General features: G+C 36.3%; 1 protein-coding gene across 12 annotated transcripts in view; it reads left to right on the top strand.

Moving 5' to 3' along the window:
- The window catches only part of INPP4B (inositol polyphosphate-4-phosphatase type II B), a 725,833-nt gene that overhangs the window by 530,462 nt on the left and 173,083 nt on the right, over positions 1 to 22,288 (top strand). For all 12 annotated transcript variants that reach the window (XM_004263595.3, XM_049709522.1, XM_033402505.2 and 9 more), the window contains one exon: positions 3,689 to 3,836. In XM_004263595.3, coding sequence (XP_004263643.1) covers positions 3,689 to 3,836 — 148 coding nt within the window. The remainder of the gene's footprint in view (positions 1 to 3,688; positions 3,837 to 22,288) is intronic.

The following is a 22,288-nucleotide window of genomic DNA, read 5'->3' as shown; positions in this document are numbered from 1 at the left end:
GAGAAACAGTAAGTATTCTTGCTTTATACGTAGTAGGTATTCAATAAGCAATGCTACTGGATGAGACTTGGTTGTAAAATGGATTCCACTATGTCTACATTGAGATTCTAATAGCTACGTGCAGTTAAATACTAATGTTTAGAGATCTATGAGTTTCAAAAGGTTAGAACCTATAGCATGAAAGTTAGATAGGAGACATTATTGGGAATTTTTGGGGGGCTAGATCATGTGGCCTGATTTTTTTATTATTTGCCCCAAGTGCTTTCCTTAAAAAAACAGCAGCATTCGCACAGGGTCCTGGATGTTGTGTCTCGGGTGGTCGGAGGATAGTTCTGGAGCTCATTAATCACACTGTCCTTGATTTCTACCACTCTATTTCAACAAAGATTTATATTTAAAATACACTGAAAAGCAGTAAAATGAAAACAGTAAAATCAAAAGTTGAAGGACTAGTTTTGTGATAACAGATAAAATAAAGAATATCATATTTTTCAACTTAATTAAAAATACAAATTTTGGCTCACGGGCCCAGCCGCTCCGCGGCATGTAAGATCTTCCCGGACCGGGGCACGAACCTGTGTCCCCTGCATCGGCAGGCGGACTCCTAACCACTGCGCCACCAGGGAAGCCCAATCGAAGGGTTTTTAACCGTGGTTTGGGAGATACAAAGATTCTGTGTAATCCTGCAAAAAAAAAAAAAAAAAGCAGAGGTTAAAAAGCAGTGCATATACTAAGTATAGATAACCCAAGTAATTGAATATTTACTTAGGTTATTAAGGAAAAATGTGGACATTTCACAGAAAAAAAAGAAACGGAGACCGTTTCTGTCTTACTATAAAAGGATGCATTTGTATTCCTGATCATATTAGCTACATTAGAATTCCTGAGATCCCATAAATGGTTTAACCTGACTTACAATATATTGAATTCTGTACATACATTGTTTTTCTTCTCCACCTCTAGAGATAGGGCAATAGAGGTTATAGTAAAATTCTTACATCTTTAAAACATTGTCACTTTAAAGATGAATGAAATATCATAGTTTCTTTCATTGGCTGTAAGTTTCTGTATTTCATATAAAAGAAAATACATCTGATAAGGGCTAATATCCAAAATATATAGAGAACTCATAAAACTCAGTAACAGCAAAAAAAAAAATTCTGATTAAAAATGGGCAGAGGATCTGAATAGACATTTTTACAAAGAATACACACAGATGTCCAACAGGTGCATGAAAAGTTACTCAACATCACTAATCATGAGGGAAATGCAAATCAAAACCACAATATCACCTCACATCTGTTAGAATGGATATCAAAAATAAGAAATAACAAGTGTTGTTGTCAAGGAAGTGGAGAAAAGGGAACCCTCATGCACTGTTGGTGGGAATGTAAATTGGTGCAGCCACTATGGAAAACAATATGGAGATTCCTCCAAAAACTAAAACTAGAACTACCATATGATCCAGCAATTCCACTTCTGGGTATTTATCCAAAGAAAATGAAAACACTAATTCAAAAAGATATATGCATCCCAGTGTTCATTGCGGTATTATTTTCAATAGCCAAGACGTGGAAACACCCTAAGTTTCCACTGACGAATGGATAAAGAAAATGTGATACACACACACACACACACACACACACACACACACACGGAATATTATTCAGCCATAAAAAAGAATGAAATCTTGCCATTTGTGACAACATGGAAGAACCTTGAGGGCATTATGATAAGTGAAATACCAGACAGAGAAAGACAGATACTGTATGAACTCACTTATATGTAGAATCTAAAAGCAAAAACAAAATAAAACGTAACAAATAAAAAAACGAACTCATAGATATAGAGAACTAATTGGTGGTTGCCCAAGACAGGGGATGGAGGTGGGTGGAACAGGTGAAGGGTGTCACAAGGTATAAATTTTCAATTATAAAATAAATAAGAAAGGGGGATGTAATGTACAGCTTGGTGACTGTAGTTAGTAATATTGTATTGCATATTTGAAAGTTCCTAAGAGAGATTTTTAAAGTTCTCATCACAAGAAAAAGTTTGTGACAATGTATGGTGACAGATGTTAACAAGACTTATTATGGTAATCATTTCACAATATATACAAATATACAAATGATATTGAATCATTACATTCTATACCTGGAACTAATATAATGTTATATGTCAATTATACCTTTATACCTCATTAAAAAGAGAAAGAAAATAAGTATAATTAGCCTTATATATGGATCTGTGGTATAATCTAATTGATAAAACTTAAAGGTCATGTTTATGGCAAAAACATAATCCTTTAGACATACAGCTTTAGATTTAAAATATTGTCTCTCAACATCCTGGAAATATTCTATCATCTTCTTGCTTCTATTGATGCTTTTAACAAGTGAACATTCTAGCTAATTCTTGTAAGGGGTAGATAAGTGTGCCGGGAGCTTTGAATCTGGTCGTTAAAGAATGAGATGTTTGAAATAAAGGTTTCCTATTTAGTATCAATTCTGATAGTGATAATTGTCAAACTGGACCTCTGAGAATGATAGTTGCAGAATGGATGAATAGTTCCTCATTTTAATGCTCAGAAATATATTTATATTTCCAAGTAATGAATGAGACACAGCCTTATAAAACCCTAAAATGAGAAAGGTATTTTACTCCATATGTTGAAGAGACTTGGGCCACATAACAGGCTGGGCGTTATTTAAAGTCTTGCATCCACTTCAATATCAAATTCTCTTTTTAATTAGCTTCATTGGTAAACTGGAGCCAAATAACCATAGATACTTGACTGGTGATTCACCTGACATTTTGTTGTCCATTAAGCTTTGATATATCTCTCTTATATTCTTTATCCAACAGCAATGGAAATAAAATCCTGCCCTGAAATATGGGGCTTGGTAGTGTGGTAGGGATGCTGGCCTCACAAAAAATGTATCAAGTATTATCTTAATATCTAGCCCTACACTTTTTCTTTAAATCTTTTAAAATCCTTGATGACATGACCATGTTATTTCTCCCCTAATCACTGTCACCCATCCCAAATATTCAGCTTGTTCATAGTCTCCCTGTCTTGCTTCTGATAATATATGGTTTTGGGAAAGTGTTATTGACTTATTGACACTAAAGTATGAATAATATTTGAATTGTAATAGATCTTAAGCCAAGGAATGAACCTTTCTGACATTTAAGAAAAAAGTCACTTTTGGTAGTAGGGTCATTTGAAACCTCTAATATAACATATCAGTTGTCACCTACTATATAAGTGGGTAAAGTTGACTAAGAGTGATTGGAAGAAATCCAGAAATGTATTTTTTCAAAGCATGTATGGTGTATAAATCCATATATTTTCATCTATATTTATAAATACATATACTTTAAGAAAATTTTTAGAAGGAAAAAGAATTAATAGGTGGTATGTCAGAGAACCACAGTAGCCACATTTATGAATTGGAATTTGTTGTATCACTTTTTAATTTAATAAAGACTATATCCAAGAAGCTACTGAAAAAAATAGATATAAGGAGAAAATTCTTAGAAACACAGTGGCACTACAGATTATGATAAAAAATTTTGATCAAGTATTAGAATGGTAGCCTGATTAATGATTTTGTTAATTGATCTTTATCTAAAGTGCATATCTTTATAATTTAACTATTAACTTTATGTTTTTCACCTTTTCCAGTGTTAAAGAACCCAGTGTGTAAATTATATAGATTTCCCACATCTGACAATAAGTGGATGCGAATCCGGGAGCAGATGTCAGAGAGCATACTTTCTTTTCATATTCCTAAGGAATTGATCTCTCTTCAAATCAAAGAAGATTTGTGTAGGTAAGAGAAAGTGATTTATGATTGTCTCTTACATTAATTATTTTTTTTATGAAACATTTTTTCTTCAAGTATGATGATAACATAAAAATCTAGATCTGCATTGTCCAGTATGACGGCTCCTAGCCCTGTATGACTATTAATCACTTGAAATGTGATTAGTCCACTTTGAGATGTTCTGCCAAGTGTAGTATAAACACCAGATTTTGAATTCACAGCACACAAACAAAAAAAGACTGCTTTCATAATGAAATGTTAACATTTTGGCTGTACTGGGGTTGAATACAATATGATATTAATTTTATGTGCTTCTCTTTTTACTTTTAATTTTATTTTTTATTCAAGTATAGTTGATTTACAATGTCTTGTTAATTTCTGCTATACAGCAAAGTCATTCAGTTATAGATATTATATGCATTTTTTATATTCTTTTTCATTATGGTTTATCACAGGATATTGAATATAGTCCCCTGTGCTATACAGTAGAACCTTGTTGTTTATCCATTCTATATATAATAGCTTACATCTGCTAACCCCAAACTCCCACTCCATCCCTTCCTCAAACCCCTCCCCCTTGGCAACCACCAGACTGTTCTCTATGTCCATGACTCTGTTTCAAAGATAGGTTCATTTGTGTCATATTTTAGGTTCCACATATAAGTGATATCATGTGGAATCTAAAATATGATATCTTTTTACTTTTTACATATGACTACTGACCACTAGAAAATTTTAATCACATGTGTGACTCTCATTTGTGACTTACATTACACCTTTTCTGTGTAAATCTCCCACCATTAAAATGTGTTGAAAAAAAATCAATTATGAATCTTTAAAATTTTCTAAAGAAAAGTAGAGAAAAAATCATGTTGAAGACTCAAAAGGGAAATAGAAAAGATTGTAAGGAAATTGAATAGAGATCTCAGTAGAATATAAGGTATGGTTATTATGAAAAGGAATTAGAAAGCCCTAAGTTGAGAACCATCACCTTTTAGGAAAAATGCTGAGAAGAAAAGGATAATGGAGAAAATAATGAAATTTTAAAATGCAGTAGGCAAATTAAATCCACAAAGCCAGCAGAGAAGAACAGATTTGACACTAAGAAGTCACATCTCAGATGTGGAAGACAAACACAATAAGTTCTTCTCAAATGTTCTTTCTTGGGAAAGAACAATTCATGCAGAAACTTGGAAACAGTGAAAACTTATGCAGGTTTTTATTTTACATGCTAAAATCAGACTAACCTTATACTTACTTCTCTGCAGAAGTCCATGGAGTAACATCTACTGATTTTTGATTTTTTGAGAGAAAAAGGTTGTGGCCCACTTTATTATATAGGGTCAAGTTATGACTTTTTTTTTTTAATGAATGAAGGCAATGGAAATGACATACTTAAATACGCAGAAGCTCAGAAAATGTCATTCACCAAACTTTCTTAAAGAATCTACCCTCGAAGATATATGCTATCCAACTGAGACAATAATTTAAATTAAGAATTATATTTATAATATAATATAAATTAATATACTGTAATCATTAAATTATAATATGAAATTAACATGATATAACATAACAAATTAAGAATGTAAGAATGGGACATTGTCCTACAGAAGGACTTGAAACATTTTTCTTGGTTGGGTGAAATCTCCAGCCCAGACAGAGCTTTACTCTGAAGTTCTTTTTTCGGCCTCTTTTGTTTTGTTTTAATTTTTATTGGAGTATAGTTGAGTTACAAGGTTATGTTAGTTTCTGCTGTACAGCAAAGTGAATCAGTTATACATATACATGTATCCACTCTTTTTTAGATTCTTTTCCCATATCGGTCGTTACAGAGTGCTGAGTAGTGTTCCCTGTGCTATACAGTAGGTCCTTATTAATTATCTATTTTATATACAGTAGTGTGTATATGTCAATCCCAATCTCCCAATTTATCCCTCCCCCCTTTTCCCTCCTGGTAACCATAAGTTTGTTTTTTACATCTGTGACTCTATTTCTGTTTTGTAAATAAGTTCATTTGTACCATTTTTCTAGATTCCACATATAAGCGATATCACATGGTATTTGTCTTTCTCTGTCTGACTTACTTCACTCAGTTTGACGATCTCTAGGTCCATCCATGTCACTGCAAACGGACTCTTTTACCCCTAGTCTTACTCAGATCCCAGAAAGTGTTATACTTACCTCAACCTTCCTCTCAACAGCACAATTTTAATGGATTTTCTTAGGTGGTTTGATGAAGACTGTGGGTGTCATCGTGCCCTTATCTTTCAGTAGTTGCAAAGAGTACAAGGTGCTTCATTTTCATGCTTGGAAATCTATCTTGAGAGAATTATTTTTTAAAAAGCTTCGAGTCTTTTCTTCAAAAAAAAAAAAGGTGCCAGGGCAACTTTATATTATGCTAAGTAACTGAAACAGCTACTTTCTGAATCTTTAAAATAACTGTTAACTAAATTATATCATTTTAGTTGGTGAAGAGCAGTAAGTAAATGAGCAGTAGATAAAAGCTGCCATTAAGTCCCTATTCATAGGACCTGTGGATGGATGGAGATAGTTATAGATGGATAGACAGAGAGATAGACAGACACACAGACATAGATATACAGTCTTTCTTTCCTTTTCTTTCTTTCTTTTTTTTTCTTAGGAAAGTCAGTAATCACAGTATGAATTTAGCTGTATAACAGGGGGTGCAAAAACTTTTCCTTAAGGACCAAATAGTAAGTATTCCACAAAATATTTTACAAAAGTGAGATGTTTCCTCTCAATTACCAAGATGATAAATTTGCAAACATGGTCAGACTTCTGTGAAGTCTGGATTTTGACAATCCTACACTTTCTTTCACGAGCCACTGACTCTTTCAGTCTCACTTTTCACCCCAGACGTAAACTTTTCTACAACTTCTCTGTGTTGGTGTGTTGTCATCTCCCTATAGGGGTAATTAGGGTATTATTTGAACACTTTGTTACATAACTTCCCTCCTTTACCAAGGGAATAGAAAACGGGAAATTTTCTGAAAAGACTGCTATGATTGATATCAGCCTCATAAACTCGCAGGTAGAGATTTCCTAAGTTTGAGTATGGATTTAACTGTGAACAAAAATAGCAAGTAAGAAAGGGAATTTAGGGAATATTAGGTATATGTCTAGTCACAACTGTGTCTTAAAGACAAGGCATTATTAGTAGTTTTGTAATCTATTTAACTCGGTAAGAATGAAATCCCACTCATGCATTTGAAGGTCTATTATTAATTTTATCATGTCTGGGATTGGTAAACACTTGACAGGCTAAGTTAGTGTGAGTCTGTTGGCAGGGACCAGGTGTGTGCATGGTACGCCTCTATGCCTAATGCATACCTGTATGTATCAGTGAGGAAAATGTTGTCCTTCTCAGCCGTCATGATATGGAGTGTAAATGTTGGCAGGGACATAATGGTGCAGCAGCTACTTCCCCTCACTCATACCCAGTGCCCTTGCCTGCAGCTGCCATCTAAAACTTCTCTTGCTATTAGTCCCTTAGTGTGACATTGGACTCAACGTGAACTACTTATATTGACTTTGAGATCGTACATACACAAAGTCTTAGGGCTGTGATAGGGTTTAAATCCTCTGGGGCCTCCCTCTGATTAGTGCCTCCCTAAGCACTAATACCTTCTGAGTTCAAGTTCAGATATATAACATCTGTTGCGTTGGCTGTGACGTGTTTTCACAACGCTAAACTTTGAATTTTATATTACGGTTTAGGCCCCCAAAATTCACAAGCAGGAAATCGTAGATGACAAATTATGTTTACTGTTGTGAAGAAAGGCTTATATTAGCAATTTTCTGCCTCTTTGCTCCTGAAGCCATATTTTTAAAAAGATATAAAAAGTGTGGTAATTTTTTTCTGTAAAAATAATATATGGTCACTATAGAAAATAGTGAAAATATAAAAAAGAAAAAAAAATCACTCTAAACACACCACCCAGAAGAAATACTGTGTCTTTATTTTCTAAATCTACCCTCATCTTCGTGAGCCTCACTGTGGAAAGCAGACTTTTGGTCCCCATGATTACCATGCCCTGGTATCACATTTAAATCATTCTCCCTCCAATAATTCCTGTCTCAGTAAATGCCACCCTCTCTTCAACAGTTCAGTGCAGAAACATAAAACATAAGTATTTTTGTCTTGTCTCACCAAACCTATCCACATTCCACATTCAATTTCAAGTATCAATTTCTAATCATGCTAATTCCACAATTTCCCTCAAATTCATTTATTTTTTATGTTTTCACTCTATCCATTCTAATCCCAACCACCATCATTTCTTGCCTGTGATAGTGTAATGGTCTATAACGGCTTTTCTGCCAATGGCTTTGCTTCCTTAAAATCCATGGTTCACGTTTTTATGAACAAATGATACAATTGAACTTATTTACAAAGCAGAAATAAACTCACAGACATAGGAAACAAATTTATGGTTACCAAAGGTGATAGCGGAGGGAAGGGAGAGCAGAGAGTTTGGGATTAACAGATACACACTACTATATATAAAACAGGTAAACAACAGTGACCTACTGTATAGCTCAGGGAAATATACTCAATATCTTGTAATAACATATAATGGAAAAGAATCTGAAAAAGAATATATACATATATGTATAACTACATCATTTTGCTGTACACTAGAAATTAACACAACATTATAAATTAACAATTCTTCAATTAAAATATAAATAAAAAAGAAAAAGATCCATGGTTCACATTACAGACTCACATAATCTGATTTAAAATGTTATAAATATGCAGATTTCCAGCAGGAGTATCAAGGAGACAGCACTGATGTATAACCTCTTAAGTGCTATGCTGGAATTATGTGTTGGGAAGGGAAGACGGGGAGGTCCTGCTTACCAAGTATCAGTATAACACCTCGCTTCTGAGAAGTTTACTAAATGATTCTATAATCGTGATACCTAAGGGATGTGGCATTATAAAGTAGCCCAGTTCTTTGATCTAGCCTCCTTGAAGGATGGGGGGGAAAACACAACTGGTTTATTATAGAGTTAGTGCAATGGAGAGAAAAAGGAGAGTACATGTTGAAGACAGCTCAGAGATCCTAAATACATAGAAGATGTGTGTGTGTGTGTGTGTGTGTGTGTGTGTGTGTGTGTGTGTGTGTGTGTGTGTGTGTTTTTGCCTGTGTTTATAATGCCACAGGCTTTACAGTCCTTCACCTTGGGTTGCATGCAGGCAAGTTATGTAGGTCTTGCCAAACTACCACTTATAAAATTTTTATAGCTTGTTTTAGTGTTGCCACGTATTTTGTTTATATTGAGTATTTTCTTCAGAGTTTGTATTACTTCAAAAATTTGCTTTGTAGTTTTGATTTGCATTTCTCTAATGATTAATGATGTTGAGCATTCGTTCATGTGTTTGTTGTCAATCTGTATATCTTCTTTGGAGAAATGTCTATTTAGGTCTTCTGCCCATTTTTGGATTGGGTTGTTTGTTTTTTTGATATTGAGCTGCATGAGCTGCTTGTAAATTTTGGAGATTAATCCTTTGTCAGTTGCTTCATTTGCAAATATTTTCTCCCATTCTGAGGTATCACCTTACACCGGTCAGAATGGCCATGATCAAAAAATCTACAAACAAAAAATGCTGGAGAAGGTGTGGAGAAAAGGGAATCCCCTTGCACTGTTGGTGAGAATGTAAATTGATACAGCCACTATGGAGAACAGTATGGAGGTTCCTTAAAAAACTACAAATAGAACTACCATATGACCCAGCAATCCCACTACTGGGCATATACCCTGAGAAAACCATAATTCAAAAAAAGTCATGTACCACAATGTTCATTGCAGCTCTATTTACAATAGCCAGGACATGGAAGCAACCTAAGTGTCCATCAACAGATGGATGGATAAAGAAGATGTGGCACATATATATGGTGGAATATTACGCAGCAATAAAAAGAAATGAAATTGAGTTATTTGTAGTGAGGTGGATGGACCTAGAGTCTGTCATACAGAGTGAAGTTAAGTCAGAAAGAGAAAAACAAATACTGTATGCTAACACATATATATGGAATCTAAAAAACAAACAAACAAAATGGTCATGAAGAACCTAGGTGCAAGACGGGAATAAAGACGCAGACCTACTAGAGAATGGACTTGAGGATACGGGGAGGGGGAAGGGTAAGCAGGGACGAAGTGAGAGAGTGGCATGGACATATATACACTACCAAATGTAAAATAGATAGCTAGTGGGAAGCAGCCGCATAGCACAGGGAGATCAGCTCAGTGCTTTGTGACCACCTAGAGGGGTGGGATAGGGAGGGTGGGAGGGAGACACAAGAGGGAAGTGATATAGGGATATATGTATATGTATAACTGATTCACTTTGTTATAAGCAGAAACTAACACACCATTGTAAAGCAATTATACTCCAATAAAGATGTTAAGTAAAAAAAAGTTTGCTTTGCTTAGTCAACATTGAAATGTGTCAGTTAATAGAAGAAATGATGGAACTTGTGGCGTTGAAGCTCCATGGCAGCTACACATACCATATTAAATGATGGTGTGCACATATATATGTTTAGATGGGAGGCTTGGGTGGCCATAGGGTGTTTGGTTTTATCAAAACATATACTTTTCTACATTATAATATGATGTTTGAAAACTTATTATGGTACAAAAGTTTTAAAGAAATGAAGTATTTCGGTGACAATGAACCTCATGGTCCATAAAACTCCCCAGGAAAAAATTAGTTTGATTTATATCATGTATTTTTCTCTTTTTCTCCTGTTTCATTTCTGCTCTCTCTATATTTTTCTTCATTGGTCCCAGGGGTGAGGAAGGAGAGAAACTTCCTTGAATATAATTTTGGGAGTCTAAAAGAAAGGATAAGAATAATTTATAACAATTAACTTTAAGATGTCCTTAGGTTTTATATAAGACATAAATATTTGTGTGTACCAGGCAGAGGAACAATCTTGTAAATAAAATATAAACATCTGAACCAAACCCTTTAGTAGGGAAAATGTAATAGAATTTGGGACATAGAAAGTTTAAATAAAAATCTTGCTAACACTTCTTTTAGAGAATGTGAATGCTTTCTCTTAGATATTAGTGTTTGTAAATATTGTACATATACTAAATTCATGGTGATAAAATATTTTATGTCAATGAAGACACTGTTTTGTTCAATACTATATATTTCAAATATTCTATATTCTTCATTTTTAGAGCTATATTACAGACCTATGATAAGTGTATCTATCTGTCTATCTATCTAGTCTTAAATCTATTTCTTGAATGCAGTATATTCTTATATATGCAAAAAAATAGTAAGATACTTTGAAATCCCAGGTTGAAAGCCTAGTTGCTGCACAGAGTTACATTTCAGAGACATGTTCTACATGCTGACTTAAATATTATCATACACTATTAAATGGGTTTTCTAAGCAATATACCTAGTTTGAAAGAAATGAGGAAGATACTTAATTTTCTGACCTTGCATCTTATCTTAAAGCATTTTGTGACTATTACATTCAAAAAGGTTCATATTATTTCAAACCAATAATGCTACAGGAGTGCCATTTAAAAAATGTTAAAAGTATATACTAGGAATTATAAACTAGAATATATTCATATAAATTCTATTTCAAAAAGTTGTACAGTAGGATTTTACCACATAGTCAGCCAACCTGTCCATTGAACGTGGTTAGATCTTCTTTTCAAAATTTATCACCAGACGAGGTTTCCCCTTCACACGGCCTACAAGGCAAACAAGGGCTCCTGTCTACCTACATCTCCAGCCTCATCTTACACCGTGTTTATTTTGGCCTGGCTGAAGCACATGACTTTTGAGACATCTACTGACATTTGCATACTTAGATAAAAGCACACTGAAAATCTTTACTGACCTTAAAGAAACACTGATTAGTGGGAAAAGTAATAAGGAGTCAGCTATTCTGTTTAGGTCTCATAGATAGTGAATAAACCTCAAACTGATGAATTTCATAGATTTTTTTATAGTGTTCTATCTCTTCCGCTTTGTTTCTCTTTGTGTTTCTTTCTGTCTCTCTTGTTTGCTTTCTCTGAGGAAAATCTTAAGTCCTAAATATCCAAAAGTGGTGCATAAAAAAGTATCCCATTGGGACTCCACTGTTGACTCATAGCTGATGAGCGTTATTTCTTCTGTTCATTTTTCTTCATGCAACCTTGATGCACGGTTGGAATACCATGTGGTGTATTATTTATCATGGAAAGAGTGCATTGGCCCTACCAACTCCTAGTATTGAGGGCAGATGCTGTGTGCCGTTAAGTTCATCATTATAGATTCTTGGTATCATTTAATGAGATGTCCTGTAGAGCGCTTAGTATCACCAAGCTGGCGATAGAAATATGTGTTTTATTTTGTTGTTTGGTTATTACCATAGCCCCACAGGAACAAATAAGGCAAAGCTCATTCAGAAGCATATTTGTCCATTGTGCCAAGATTCTTTATTTCACATGGATTGAGTAGGAGACAGTGTACGTTGTGATGATAAAAACACGGAATTGGAATAATTATCAACCCGAGTCCAAAACCTCTTTATCTGCCATTTGATACGTACTTATAATTTTTAGAAAATTACACAATTTCTCAATTTTCAATTTTTTTTTCACTTTTTAGATAATAATATTATCATTTGTCCTACAGGGCTACTGTAGAAATTAAGTGAACAATCAGGAGACTCTAGCACTTATGGCTGTGGGATTTGGGGTCTGTGTGTATGTAAGTGCATACCTCATAGATACGTTTATTATATGGTACTACAAATTCCCAGTGGGCAGAAAAATGGACTTCTCTCACAAAGCTGGTGTATTTAGAGCTGAGACAGTGATTTTGGAATGATAGTCAGGCTTCAGACTTCAGACTTCAGACTTCAGACTTAGGGCCTTCTGGGACACAGAAAAGGAGGAACTTGTCAATTTTCTTATTGTACTATTCCTGGAATCTAGCATAATACCTGGCATATAATGAGCACTCAGGAATGTAGTCTTTTCCCAAGAACAGCTGAAATTGCGTGAAGAGAATGACATGATTACACTTAGAAAAAGGGAAGCAAGTGTGGAGGGATAAAACAATTTAGGGGATGTTGTGTTTGTCTGGGCGAACAATGGTGGTGACTTAGACCGTGGTGGCTGGGGGGAAATGGTGAAATGTACAAACATTTGGGATTTTTTTTGATGAGCAGAGTTTGGTGATAGATCATCTCTGGAGGTAAGGCGTGCAGAATAACTTAAGCATTCTGACCTGCATGACTGAATAGATAAGTTATAATTCTTTGATGTAGGACATAATGGGCAAGCACAAGGTTTAGAAGAAAGAAAGGAGCCCTCTTTGGCTCTTAATTGAACCATCGAGGTCTTTGCTATTAAGTACAGATGCTGCTTGCTCCATGTGGCTATTGAAACTTAAGTTAAAATTTGTTGAAATGAAATGAAATTTAAAATTTCGTTTCTCCATCACCTTAGTCACATTTTAAGTGTGCAGTAGTTACATATGGCTGGTAACCATTGTAATTAAATAGCACAGCTTTGGAACATCACCATCACACAGAGAGTTCTATTGGACAGCACTGATCTAGGATAACCAGCAGTAGCATCTCTAATTTTAAAGAGTTCTAGTAACATAAAATCCCCCTTTCTTCCTGCTCATTGGAATTTAATGTAAAGAATAAGAAGGCTGACATCAAGCTTTACGCTTGTCTGCAAAAACAGAAGGGTTTTATTTTGTTTTTTCCTCAAGCTGATAGTATCAAGATATATGTTCTTGATGTGATTTCTAGTGAGAGTGAGATTGTGCTGTATTTCTAATGGAGAGTCTGTCTAGCATAGGAGTTTAAAGCATGGACACCCTAGGCAAACTTCCTGGGCTTCATCCCAACTCTGCTACTCACTATCTGGATAACTTTGGGTAAATTACTTATCTTCCCTGAGTCTCAGTTTCCTCATTTAAAAAATAAGGATGATAATAATAATACCTACTTCCTTGGGCTGTTATGCATATAGAATGAGTGAATATTTATAAAGTTCTTATTATAGTGCCTGGCATGAATAAGCATAATCAGCACCGCTAAATATTTGTTAAAGGAATAGAAAATACATAAGAATTTTGTTTTGTTGTTTGAGATTCCAGCAATTATGGTAGCCAAGGCTGTCTGGTAAGTGCACACTTGAGCAAAATATTTGCACCAGCTCTTTGTTGACCTGGGTGGAATTTACATACAGATGAGTCCCTCAGATGGGAGATTCCAATCTTGTCCTCCTATTGAAGGATACTTGCTTAAAAGAAATCATACTCACCAGAAATTAAAATAAAAAAGAGAACAAGATTTGCATTCACAAGACCTCGGTACATGTCTTGATTCTGCCACTTCCTAACAATATGGCATCAAACAAGTCACTTTACTTCTCACTTATATTCTTCCCATTTTTCCAGAACAATGTTGTTCACTAGAACTTTCCACGATGATGGGAATGTTCTATACTGCACTGCCTACTCTGATAGCCATGTAGCTATCGAGCACTTGAAATGTGCCTAGTGAGACTGAATTTTTAATTTTGTTTAGTCGGGCTCTGGGACATGAAACTGAACTGGGTGACATCTGCACTCCAGATGCAGGAGTGAGAATTCAAAAGGGTGATACTCACAAACGTTTGCACTTTCTAAAAGTATGGGCATGAATAATGAAAAATGGTAACAGTGTGAGTATCTGTTCTTACTTTAGTAGCCTTTCCGGTACAGTGAGTAATTTTCATGGCTACCCAAAATAGAAAGACATATATTAGTATATGTGGATTTAGGAGAAACTTCATATGAACACGCCACCATTTTAAGCATAAATGAAACACTGAGCTTTAACATATTAAAACAATAAATGACCATGTTTGACAAACTTTGAAGGGTAAAGAAGATGTTATGTGGAAGTAAATAAACACCAAATCACCTTTATCAGGAGCAGCAAATAGACTCTCAGGATGGAATAAGACATACTTATCACTCCTCATTTTTTTCTAACGCAGCTACCTAAAATTAAATTATAGAATCTGGCTGTTTATCAGATACAAACAGATTCTGTGATTACAGCTAATTCCTGTAGTTACTGTGTTCCAATGCTTAGTCTTTGCATATAAACTTGAAACCTTGAGTGTATAGTACAACAGCCGCTTGTTTTAATGTCACATGAAAATCAGAGTGAAGGACCACTCAGAATATCCAGTCACTTTTTCCAGTGAAATAGTGGCTCGTGGATTGCAACATTACCCACGTTGTCATTTACAAAAATGCATTTTAAAAAAGCCTGTGATTTATGGATGCAGTTTTTATCCCTCTACAGGTTAAAGCACAGACAGTTTGAATTGTGGGTTGAAAATACTGTGAAACTTGACATGTAGTTGAACTTTGTTCAGTTTTATGGTGTCACCGGGCCACTTTATGAAATGAAGCCACCCACCAGTCATTTATGGAGTCTACACTTCATTGACTATTTCATGTTTAATTTTTTTTCCTAATGGGCAAATTTTTATGGCTTCTTTCAGGTTTGTTTTAAGGTCTAATTTTGCTTAATGAATGAAAGCCATTTGCCTCTTAAACTTGCCACCCATGTACACCCACATGTACTTTTAGAGTGTGATAACTACCAAAAGGCTCTATTTAAATTGTGTAGCCATTTTTATTCTACAAAATGGTATTGTACAGCTCATTGTAGGAAAATATTTCTATTTGCTTAGATAATAACAATTTCAAATAACATTTTAATGTCTTTCTTACTGGTCTGTATCCTTTGGTAGATAAATTTTTATCAGGCTATTTGGTCTTTTGAATTCACATAGCCAGATATTTAGTTGATTATTCTGGGTTTACACTTCTAATAAGATAGGTGCTCACATGTGGCACTTTGGCCTCAGGACTAGAGATTTCTTGTGTATGTCCCTTAGACAGGCTGAGCATTTCTATGGTTATTTTTCTTTTGAAGAAGTCAGAGTATTTGTAAAATGTAGTGGGAGGGATAAAAGTTCATGAAAGAGCCTAAACTGTATTCTAGATATTTCCATCTCACCACCACCCCCAACTTCTTTTACACCAAGCAGAAAGAAAGCTTTCTGATGGAATCTCTACATAGTTAGTGTATTACTCAGGATTCTCTAGAGAAACAGAACTAGTAAGGTGTGTGTGTGTGTGTGTGTGTGTGTGTGTACTCATCCTCAGATCTTCAGGGTGAGTGAGCAAGCTGGAGACCTAGGAAAGACTATGGTGTAGTTTTAGTCCAAAGGCCAGCAGGCTTGAGACCCAGGAAAAGCCAGTGTCCCAGCTCAAAGTCAGCCTGGCAGGAGGAGTTCTCTTTTGGTCAGGGGATGGTCAGCCTTTTTGCTCTATTCAAGCCTTCAACTGATTGGATGAAGCCCACCCAAAGTAGGGAGGACAATCTGCTTTACTCAGTCTATAGATTTAAATGTTAATCTCATCCAAAACAACCTTATAGAAACACCGGCAATCACATTGGACCAAATATCTGACACCCTGTGGTCTAGCTAAGTTGACACATAAAATTAACCATCACAGTAAGAGATGCCATATGAAGATACATTTCAAATCTCTCTCTATCCTTGAGGAAGACATAACCAAACTAGGGTTACAGATCTCAACCGTATAAGGTTAGAAGACTCAACAGTGACTCATTTATGTATTGCACGTATCCATTTTAACTGGAGCAGAGCTCAGCATTCTACTTTGGGGTTAGCTTATATTTTGACTTTATCTCGAATTTCAGGAAAATCTAAGAATTACAGTCTTCAAGCAAATCTTTCATTCAGTTAACAGGCCTACATGGAACACTTTCTATGGACAAAGGACTGTGGTAGGACAAGACGATAAACAAGACAAGTCTCTGTAACTCACAGACTCAGAGCAAAGTTTTCCCCATGTTGGAATTCCCCCCCTTGAATACATCATCATCAGGCTTTGAAACTACTTTTAAATAGAGGCTTTAAGTAGATGCTAAACTTTTTCCTCTTTGAACTAGGTGCTGTTTTGATAGTCTTAAACCTAGCTTTATTTTTCAGCAGCAGAAACTGTTTACAGCTCTGTACAGAGAATTCCAGTATTAATTAGGGAGATTCAGTGAGAGCAGGTGGATGGCTAGAGTAAGGAAAAGGGCCGGATGCCAGTTTGCTTACTTGGTTTCCCTGTTGCCCAACACCCTCCCTGTCCTTCTAGCCATGACAGCCCCAGGGATGTAAGTAATGAAGTTTAAAAAACGTTTACCTATTTAATAATCTTTCCAGTGTTTCATGCATTATATGTGAAAGCAGCTTTGGCTATTTCCTTTTCAGTTTCTCTGTGACTCATTTTGTGTTCAGTTATTTCTTTTTACTCTTCAAGAGTCATTTGGGTTTTTTTTTTTTTTTTTTGGTCTCATTTTCTCTTCATGTTATTTAATAGTCTGTGTTTCAAACATGTTATACTTAGTAGTGTGTTTCACATTATGGAAGGTTCAGAGGGTCATAATAACCTCCAGGAACTTGCAATTTTCCTAAAGAGAAAAAGCATGTATTTTTGAAATATTTAAACAAGGTAAGATGAAACAAACCATATAGGCAAAAAGTACACCAGAGATCTGTATGAATATTTCATCAAGTATCAAGAATGTCAGTCTTTACAGTTGAAATGTCAAGAACCATAGAGCATTAGGTATTTCTCAAGTAGGCCTTAGCAATCACCTGTCTCCTTTGGAGACATATTTTATATGATTTGCCTTTTATTTTTGTAGGTAGCAAAGTGAAAGTGGATGGATGGCAGTAAGTGCCAAAAGAACTTTAATGTGTAAGCGGCCCAAGCTTATTAGTATTTGAATATTCAGTCTTTTCTTTTCAACTTCCTGTGCCTACCTATTGGAGTCTTGGAGAATTGGAAAGAGTTAGAGACAAGCTAGAAAATTTGTTTTAAAAATAGAACTTTAGTGAGAGTAAGGTAGGGAATTCATAAGAGATTGTGTGTGTTTAGCAGGGCAGTGGATTTTCCAGAAAGAAATATTCATTGTCATTGTTGTAAGGTAGCAATTAAAGGAGACAGCTTTTGAAAGCAGAAGGTGTTACTGTGAGTAAAATGATAATGTTAATAGATAGCGGAGTGTTTTAAAAAATATTTTTCTATGGATTAAAAATGCATTTACACAGCTCATCACTTTTTCCATTCACACCAAAGGTTTAGTAAAGATGTGTAACTGTTTAATTATAATGTTGATGCCAGATTTCTGTTTAGATAGAAGTGGCAACATGCAGACTGGACCACAGGGGCCATTATCTGTGAGTCTCAGAATACTAGACACCACTATGCACTTGAACATATTTTAGAGATTATTACTGCATACCTAGTAGCCATGCCACTTGAACTGAAAGATACAGAAGTAAAAAAATCTCAACTTACAACGTACCCTTTGTTCAGGTTTAATGTTAAAAGTACATTAAAGTTTATAGATGTGATTCTAGAAGTCAATAGCTCCAGGTTCTCCACCCCTTCACTCCATATATATTCATTGAGTACCTTCATAAACAAGGCACTGTGTTTATTGTTTGGAATTTTGTTAATTTGTTTTGTATTTCTTTGTTCTTACAGTGGAGAATCTTATGGGGTGAGGAAAGAGTTGGTATAGAATTATAGTCTAAAAGGCTTATGTTTTTCTAGTGACTCTGAGATTAACAAGCAGCTTTATTTAGATGCCTCCATCTGTGAAGCAAGAGGTTTCAAATTGTTTCCTAAATTTCCTTCCAGCCATGACATTCTGTGAGTTTGTAGCTGTTGTTTTCTTTTACTATATCAAAAAGGATATGTTAATTCTGATATCCTAAAACTTGGGTCATTTAAAGGGATATTTTGCAAATGAAAGAGGTGCTGATAATTACAATGGAGTAACAGGTGTAAACTGGCACGTATGGTTGCTCCACCTCTAACATATGTTGGTTCAATGACAAATAATGGGGGAAATCAGGAATATAGCACATACATATACATACACAAAAAAGACCTTCTTCATCTATGTACATAAATAATTGCTGTGATTTGAACTATATTTCTGATGCATATACCATTCAGACTTTATGTATATAAAAGTCATATATATGTCATAAATATGTATGAAAGTCATATATATCATATTTATCAAAAATATAGTGTATATATATGTGTATATATATATAACCATTAATGGAGAAGCAGAGTGTGTCAAATAGAGCCCAAGGAAGAGGAACATTTCCAAAGTTCCTAACTGTGTTGCCAGCCCTTGGGTACATGAGATTGAACAATGGGTCTGAACGTATCCATGGTGAGAAATAATGCTGCCCTGTGGAGGCTTCAGCAACTTCAGGTAGGATTGTTTCAGTGTAGACCTTTAGGGTTCTGAAATGTACTGGTGGTTCCTGCATCATCCCAGTGTGATACTGGGCCCCAGTTAGAGACTAAACCCCCGATGATTTAGACACAGAATGACTCTCGGCCTAGAGCTGCCCATTGTGAACTGGGTACTACTGTGATCCCATTGTATGATGTAGGAGTAATGTATTGTGTGGTGGGAGTGATACATTCGAAACTGGGCTTAAGCAGATCCAGGAGGTATGAGCATATATCGTAAAGAGCTGTCCCAGAGTCTCATGTCACTGATCTCATGTTAGTACCTCTATCTTATGATGCTTCTCTTGCATTCTGATTAACTCATGGAGGAAGAAAACTCAAACTCTTAAAAAGATGGGTCAGCCTGATGTGTTAGGTGGACCTTAAGGTCAATAATGAAGAAAATCCATCCAGTGGGGAGATCTGAGAAACAGTATGATTGTTAGTCATTTAGAGGGAGAGATGGCCTGAGGTATGGATATATATTAAGTTTAGCAAAGTGAATGGCTTCACGGGCCTGGAAGAAATAAGACTAGAAGATTGGATTCAAGGAGTATGGGCAAGGGTATGTAGATGGGCTTATAGGAGTGAGCACAAGTATGCCTGAGCCATGCCCATCAGAAAGCAAATACTCTTTATGACCAGAGAACATTATCACCTGCCCATGGATTAGCCAGACTCCTTTCTTGGACACTCCAGAGTTTGTGAAATAGACCCATGAAGAGAATGGCCTTGGTGGCAGACACAGGGGTTATACATGGACCTAAAGGCGTGGCCTCCCTCTCCAAGGCTGATATAGCTACTGCCACTGCTAAATGTTAAATGCCAGAAATAGATTGGCAATGGACACGAATATGGTACCATTCCTTGGGGGAGACCCAGCAGCTATTTGGTGGCAGGTCAATTACGTTGCATCCCTTTGACCTTGGAAAGGGCAGCAGTTTATCCTGGGACATGAAACATAGTCTGAATACGTGTTTCCCTTTTCTGCTCACAGTGCCACTGCTGGCACCCCCATCTGATGGCTTACAGAATGATCTGGTGTCCCACATAACATTGCTCCAACCAAAGGACAAGTGTTACGTAAAACGAGGTGCGACATGAGTTTGTAATCACTGCATGCCCCTCCACCCAAAAGCCACAGACCTGATAGAACAGTGGAATAATATTAACCATGAAAGACTCAGCTAAGGTACCAGCTTGGGTAAAAAAACTTAGGGTTGGGATACTATCCTCCAGGATGAAGTTTATATGCTAAACCAACAGCTGGTATAGGATGTTGTGCCCGCTCTAGCTAAAATATCCACCTCTAGAAGAAAGGGTTAGCCCTTATAATCAATCACAGTGCCCCACTTTTGGGGATCTGCGCTTTCTTTCCCTACAGCCTTAGACTTTGCCAGTTAGAATCCTGGTTCTTGGAGTATGGGGACAGGCGTTCTGTCAGGGGACCCATTAAGAGTCCCACTTAACTGGAAGTTGTGGTTGATTTCTTGTGTGATCTGACTACCATACATTCCTAACTAAATGGACCGGCAAAGATAGTAAGAGATACACCATGGGGAAGTAGGGCTGCTGAGCAAAGAGAAATTTATCTAGAACTCAGAGGTGTTCCATGGCCAGAAGTGCATGGGAAATTGCCACAACTAAAATTCCATAACAGCAAGGAAACGAAGAGTGACCTCACAAGGCAGCACTCCAGAAATGCCAGTGGAGTATGAGGCAAATTTGAAATGAGTGGTAGAATGATGAATATCACCAGCTAAGGCCCCCAGAATCAGCTGGAGTATTGACTCTTGTGCTTGGTTCGCTGCTTCTCTTTAAATCTTTGGGAAGTTACACCTGGCCGTCATTTTGAAGGATTGTACTTGAACTTCCCTCTTGCAGAAGGTGAAGAATGTTGTCTTATATGCTATCTGGATTTCATAAATGGATCGGAATTGTGCAAGAAGTTTCCTGTCCTGGGCCCCGTTTTTGTGTTTTCCTATGCCCACTCACCCCCAGCACGTCTTCAGGTCTTGACCACCTGCTCAATGGAGAGCCCCTCCTGGGCTCAGTTTATGTGCTTTTCTGTGCTGGCTTAACTGGAATGTGTCTTCAAGTTTTGACCACTTGCTCAATGGAGAACCCCAACCGGTGACACCATTGTCACCTTATCTCCTGATGCCACCAGCTTATCAGTCTCCCTCAAGGTGAAGACCAGCCATTATCATGCACCCAATGGTGGAAGTATCTGTGGAAGTATCCAGAGTGGACTTGGCACCTATATTCTACCAGACCCAGGAAAGTTCTGTCTCCACCGGAATATTGCCCCCCCAGTGGCTGCGTGGAGGAGACAGATTGCATAACTAGAAGTACAGAGGAGCTAAAGTCCCATCGGATGAATCTTTACCAGTGAAATAGAGTGGATGGTAAGGAACTGGCATATAAATGCATTTTCCTCCATCTAACAATCTGTTCCAAGGTGCAGAGGTTCCGTATGACTTCTCTGGAGTCATTCCACATGGCCACCTAACCAGCTGTGTTTTCTTGTGAAGTTCTGCCCAGCTTGATAATGAACGACGTTATGCCTGTTTTCGCTTTTTCCCTTCAGCACTTCCCTTCTTACCTCCCTCTGACTGAGCTGGGATTGCTTGATCTCAGGCCCTGCCTTCCAGAGAACCTGGATGGAGATATAAAACAAGGCTCTTAGATGCTAAAGTTTTTGTTTACTGAGTGACAAATCAAAATATAATACAAACAGCCCTAGCCTTCCTGATTGAAAAGTTTACTGATTTTGATGCAGGTAATTATCTTCTCTATTTTAATGTATTAATGTAATTAATTTCTTTCATTTTCTAAAAACTTATTTTCTTACTCTGCCCCATTTTGTTTTACACCTTTTTCATTACTCTAGTATATTATACCTTTATTCTATAGTTCTCCTATATTTGAACTTTTTTTAAAAAAGATTTTTTTTGATGTGGACCATTTTTAAAGTCTTTATTGAATTTGTTACAATATTCCTTCTGTTTTATACTTTGGTTTTTTGGCCGCAGGGCATGTG

Source organism: Orcinus orca, chromosome 4 (genome assembly GCF_937001465.1).
Source record: "Orcinus orca chromosome 4, mOrcOrc1.1, whole genome shotgun sequence".
Taxonomy (NCBI): Eukaryota; Metazoa; Chordata; class Mammalia; order Artiodactyla; family Delphinidae; genus Orcinus; species Orcinus orca.
This window is presented reverse-complemented; position numbering and strand designations above follow the sequence as displayed.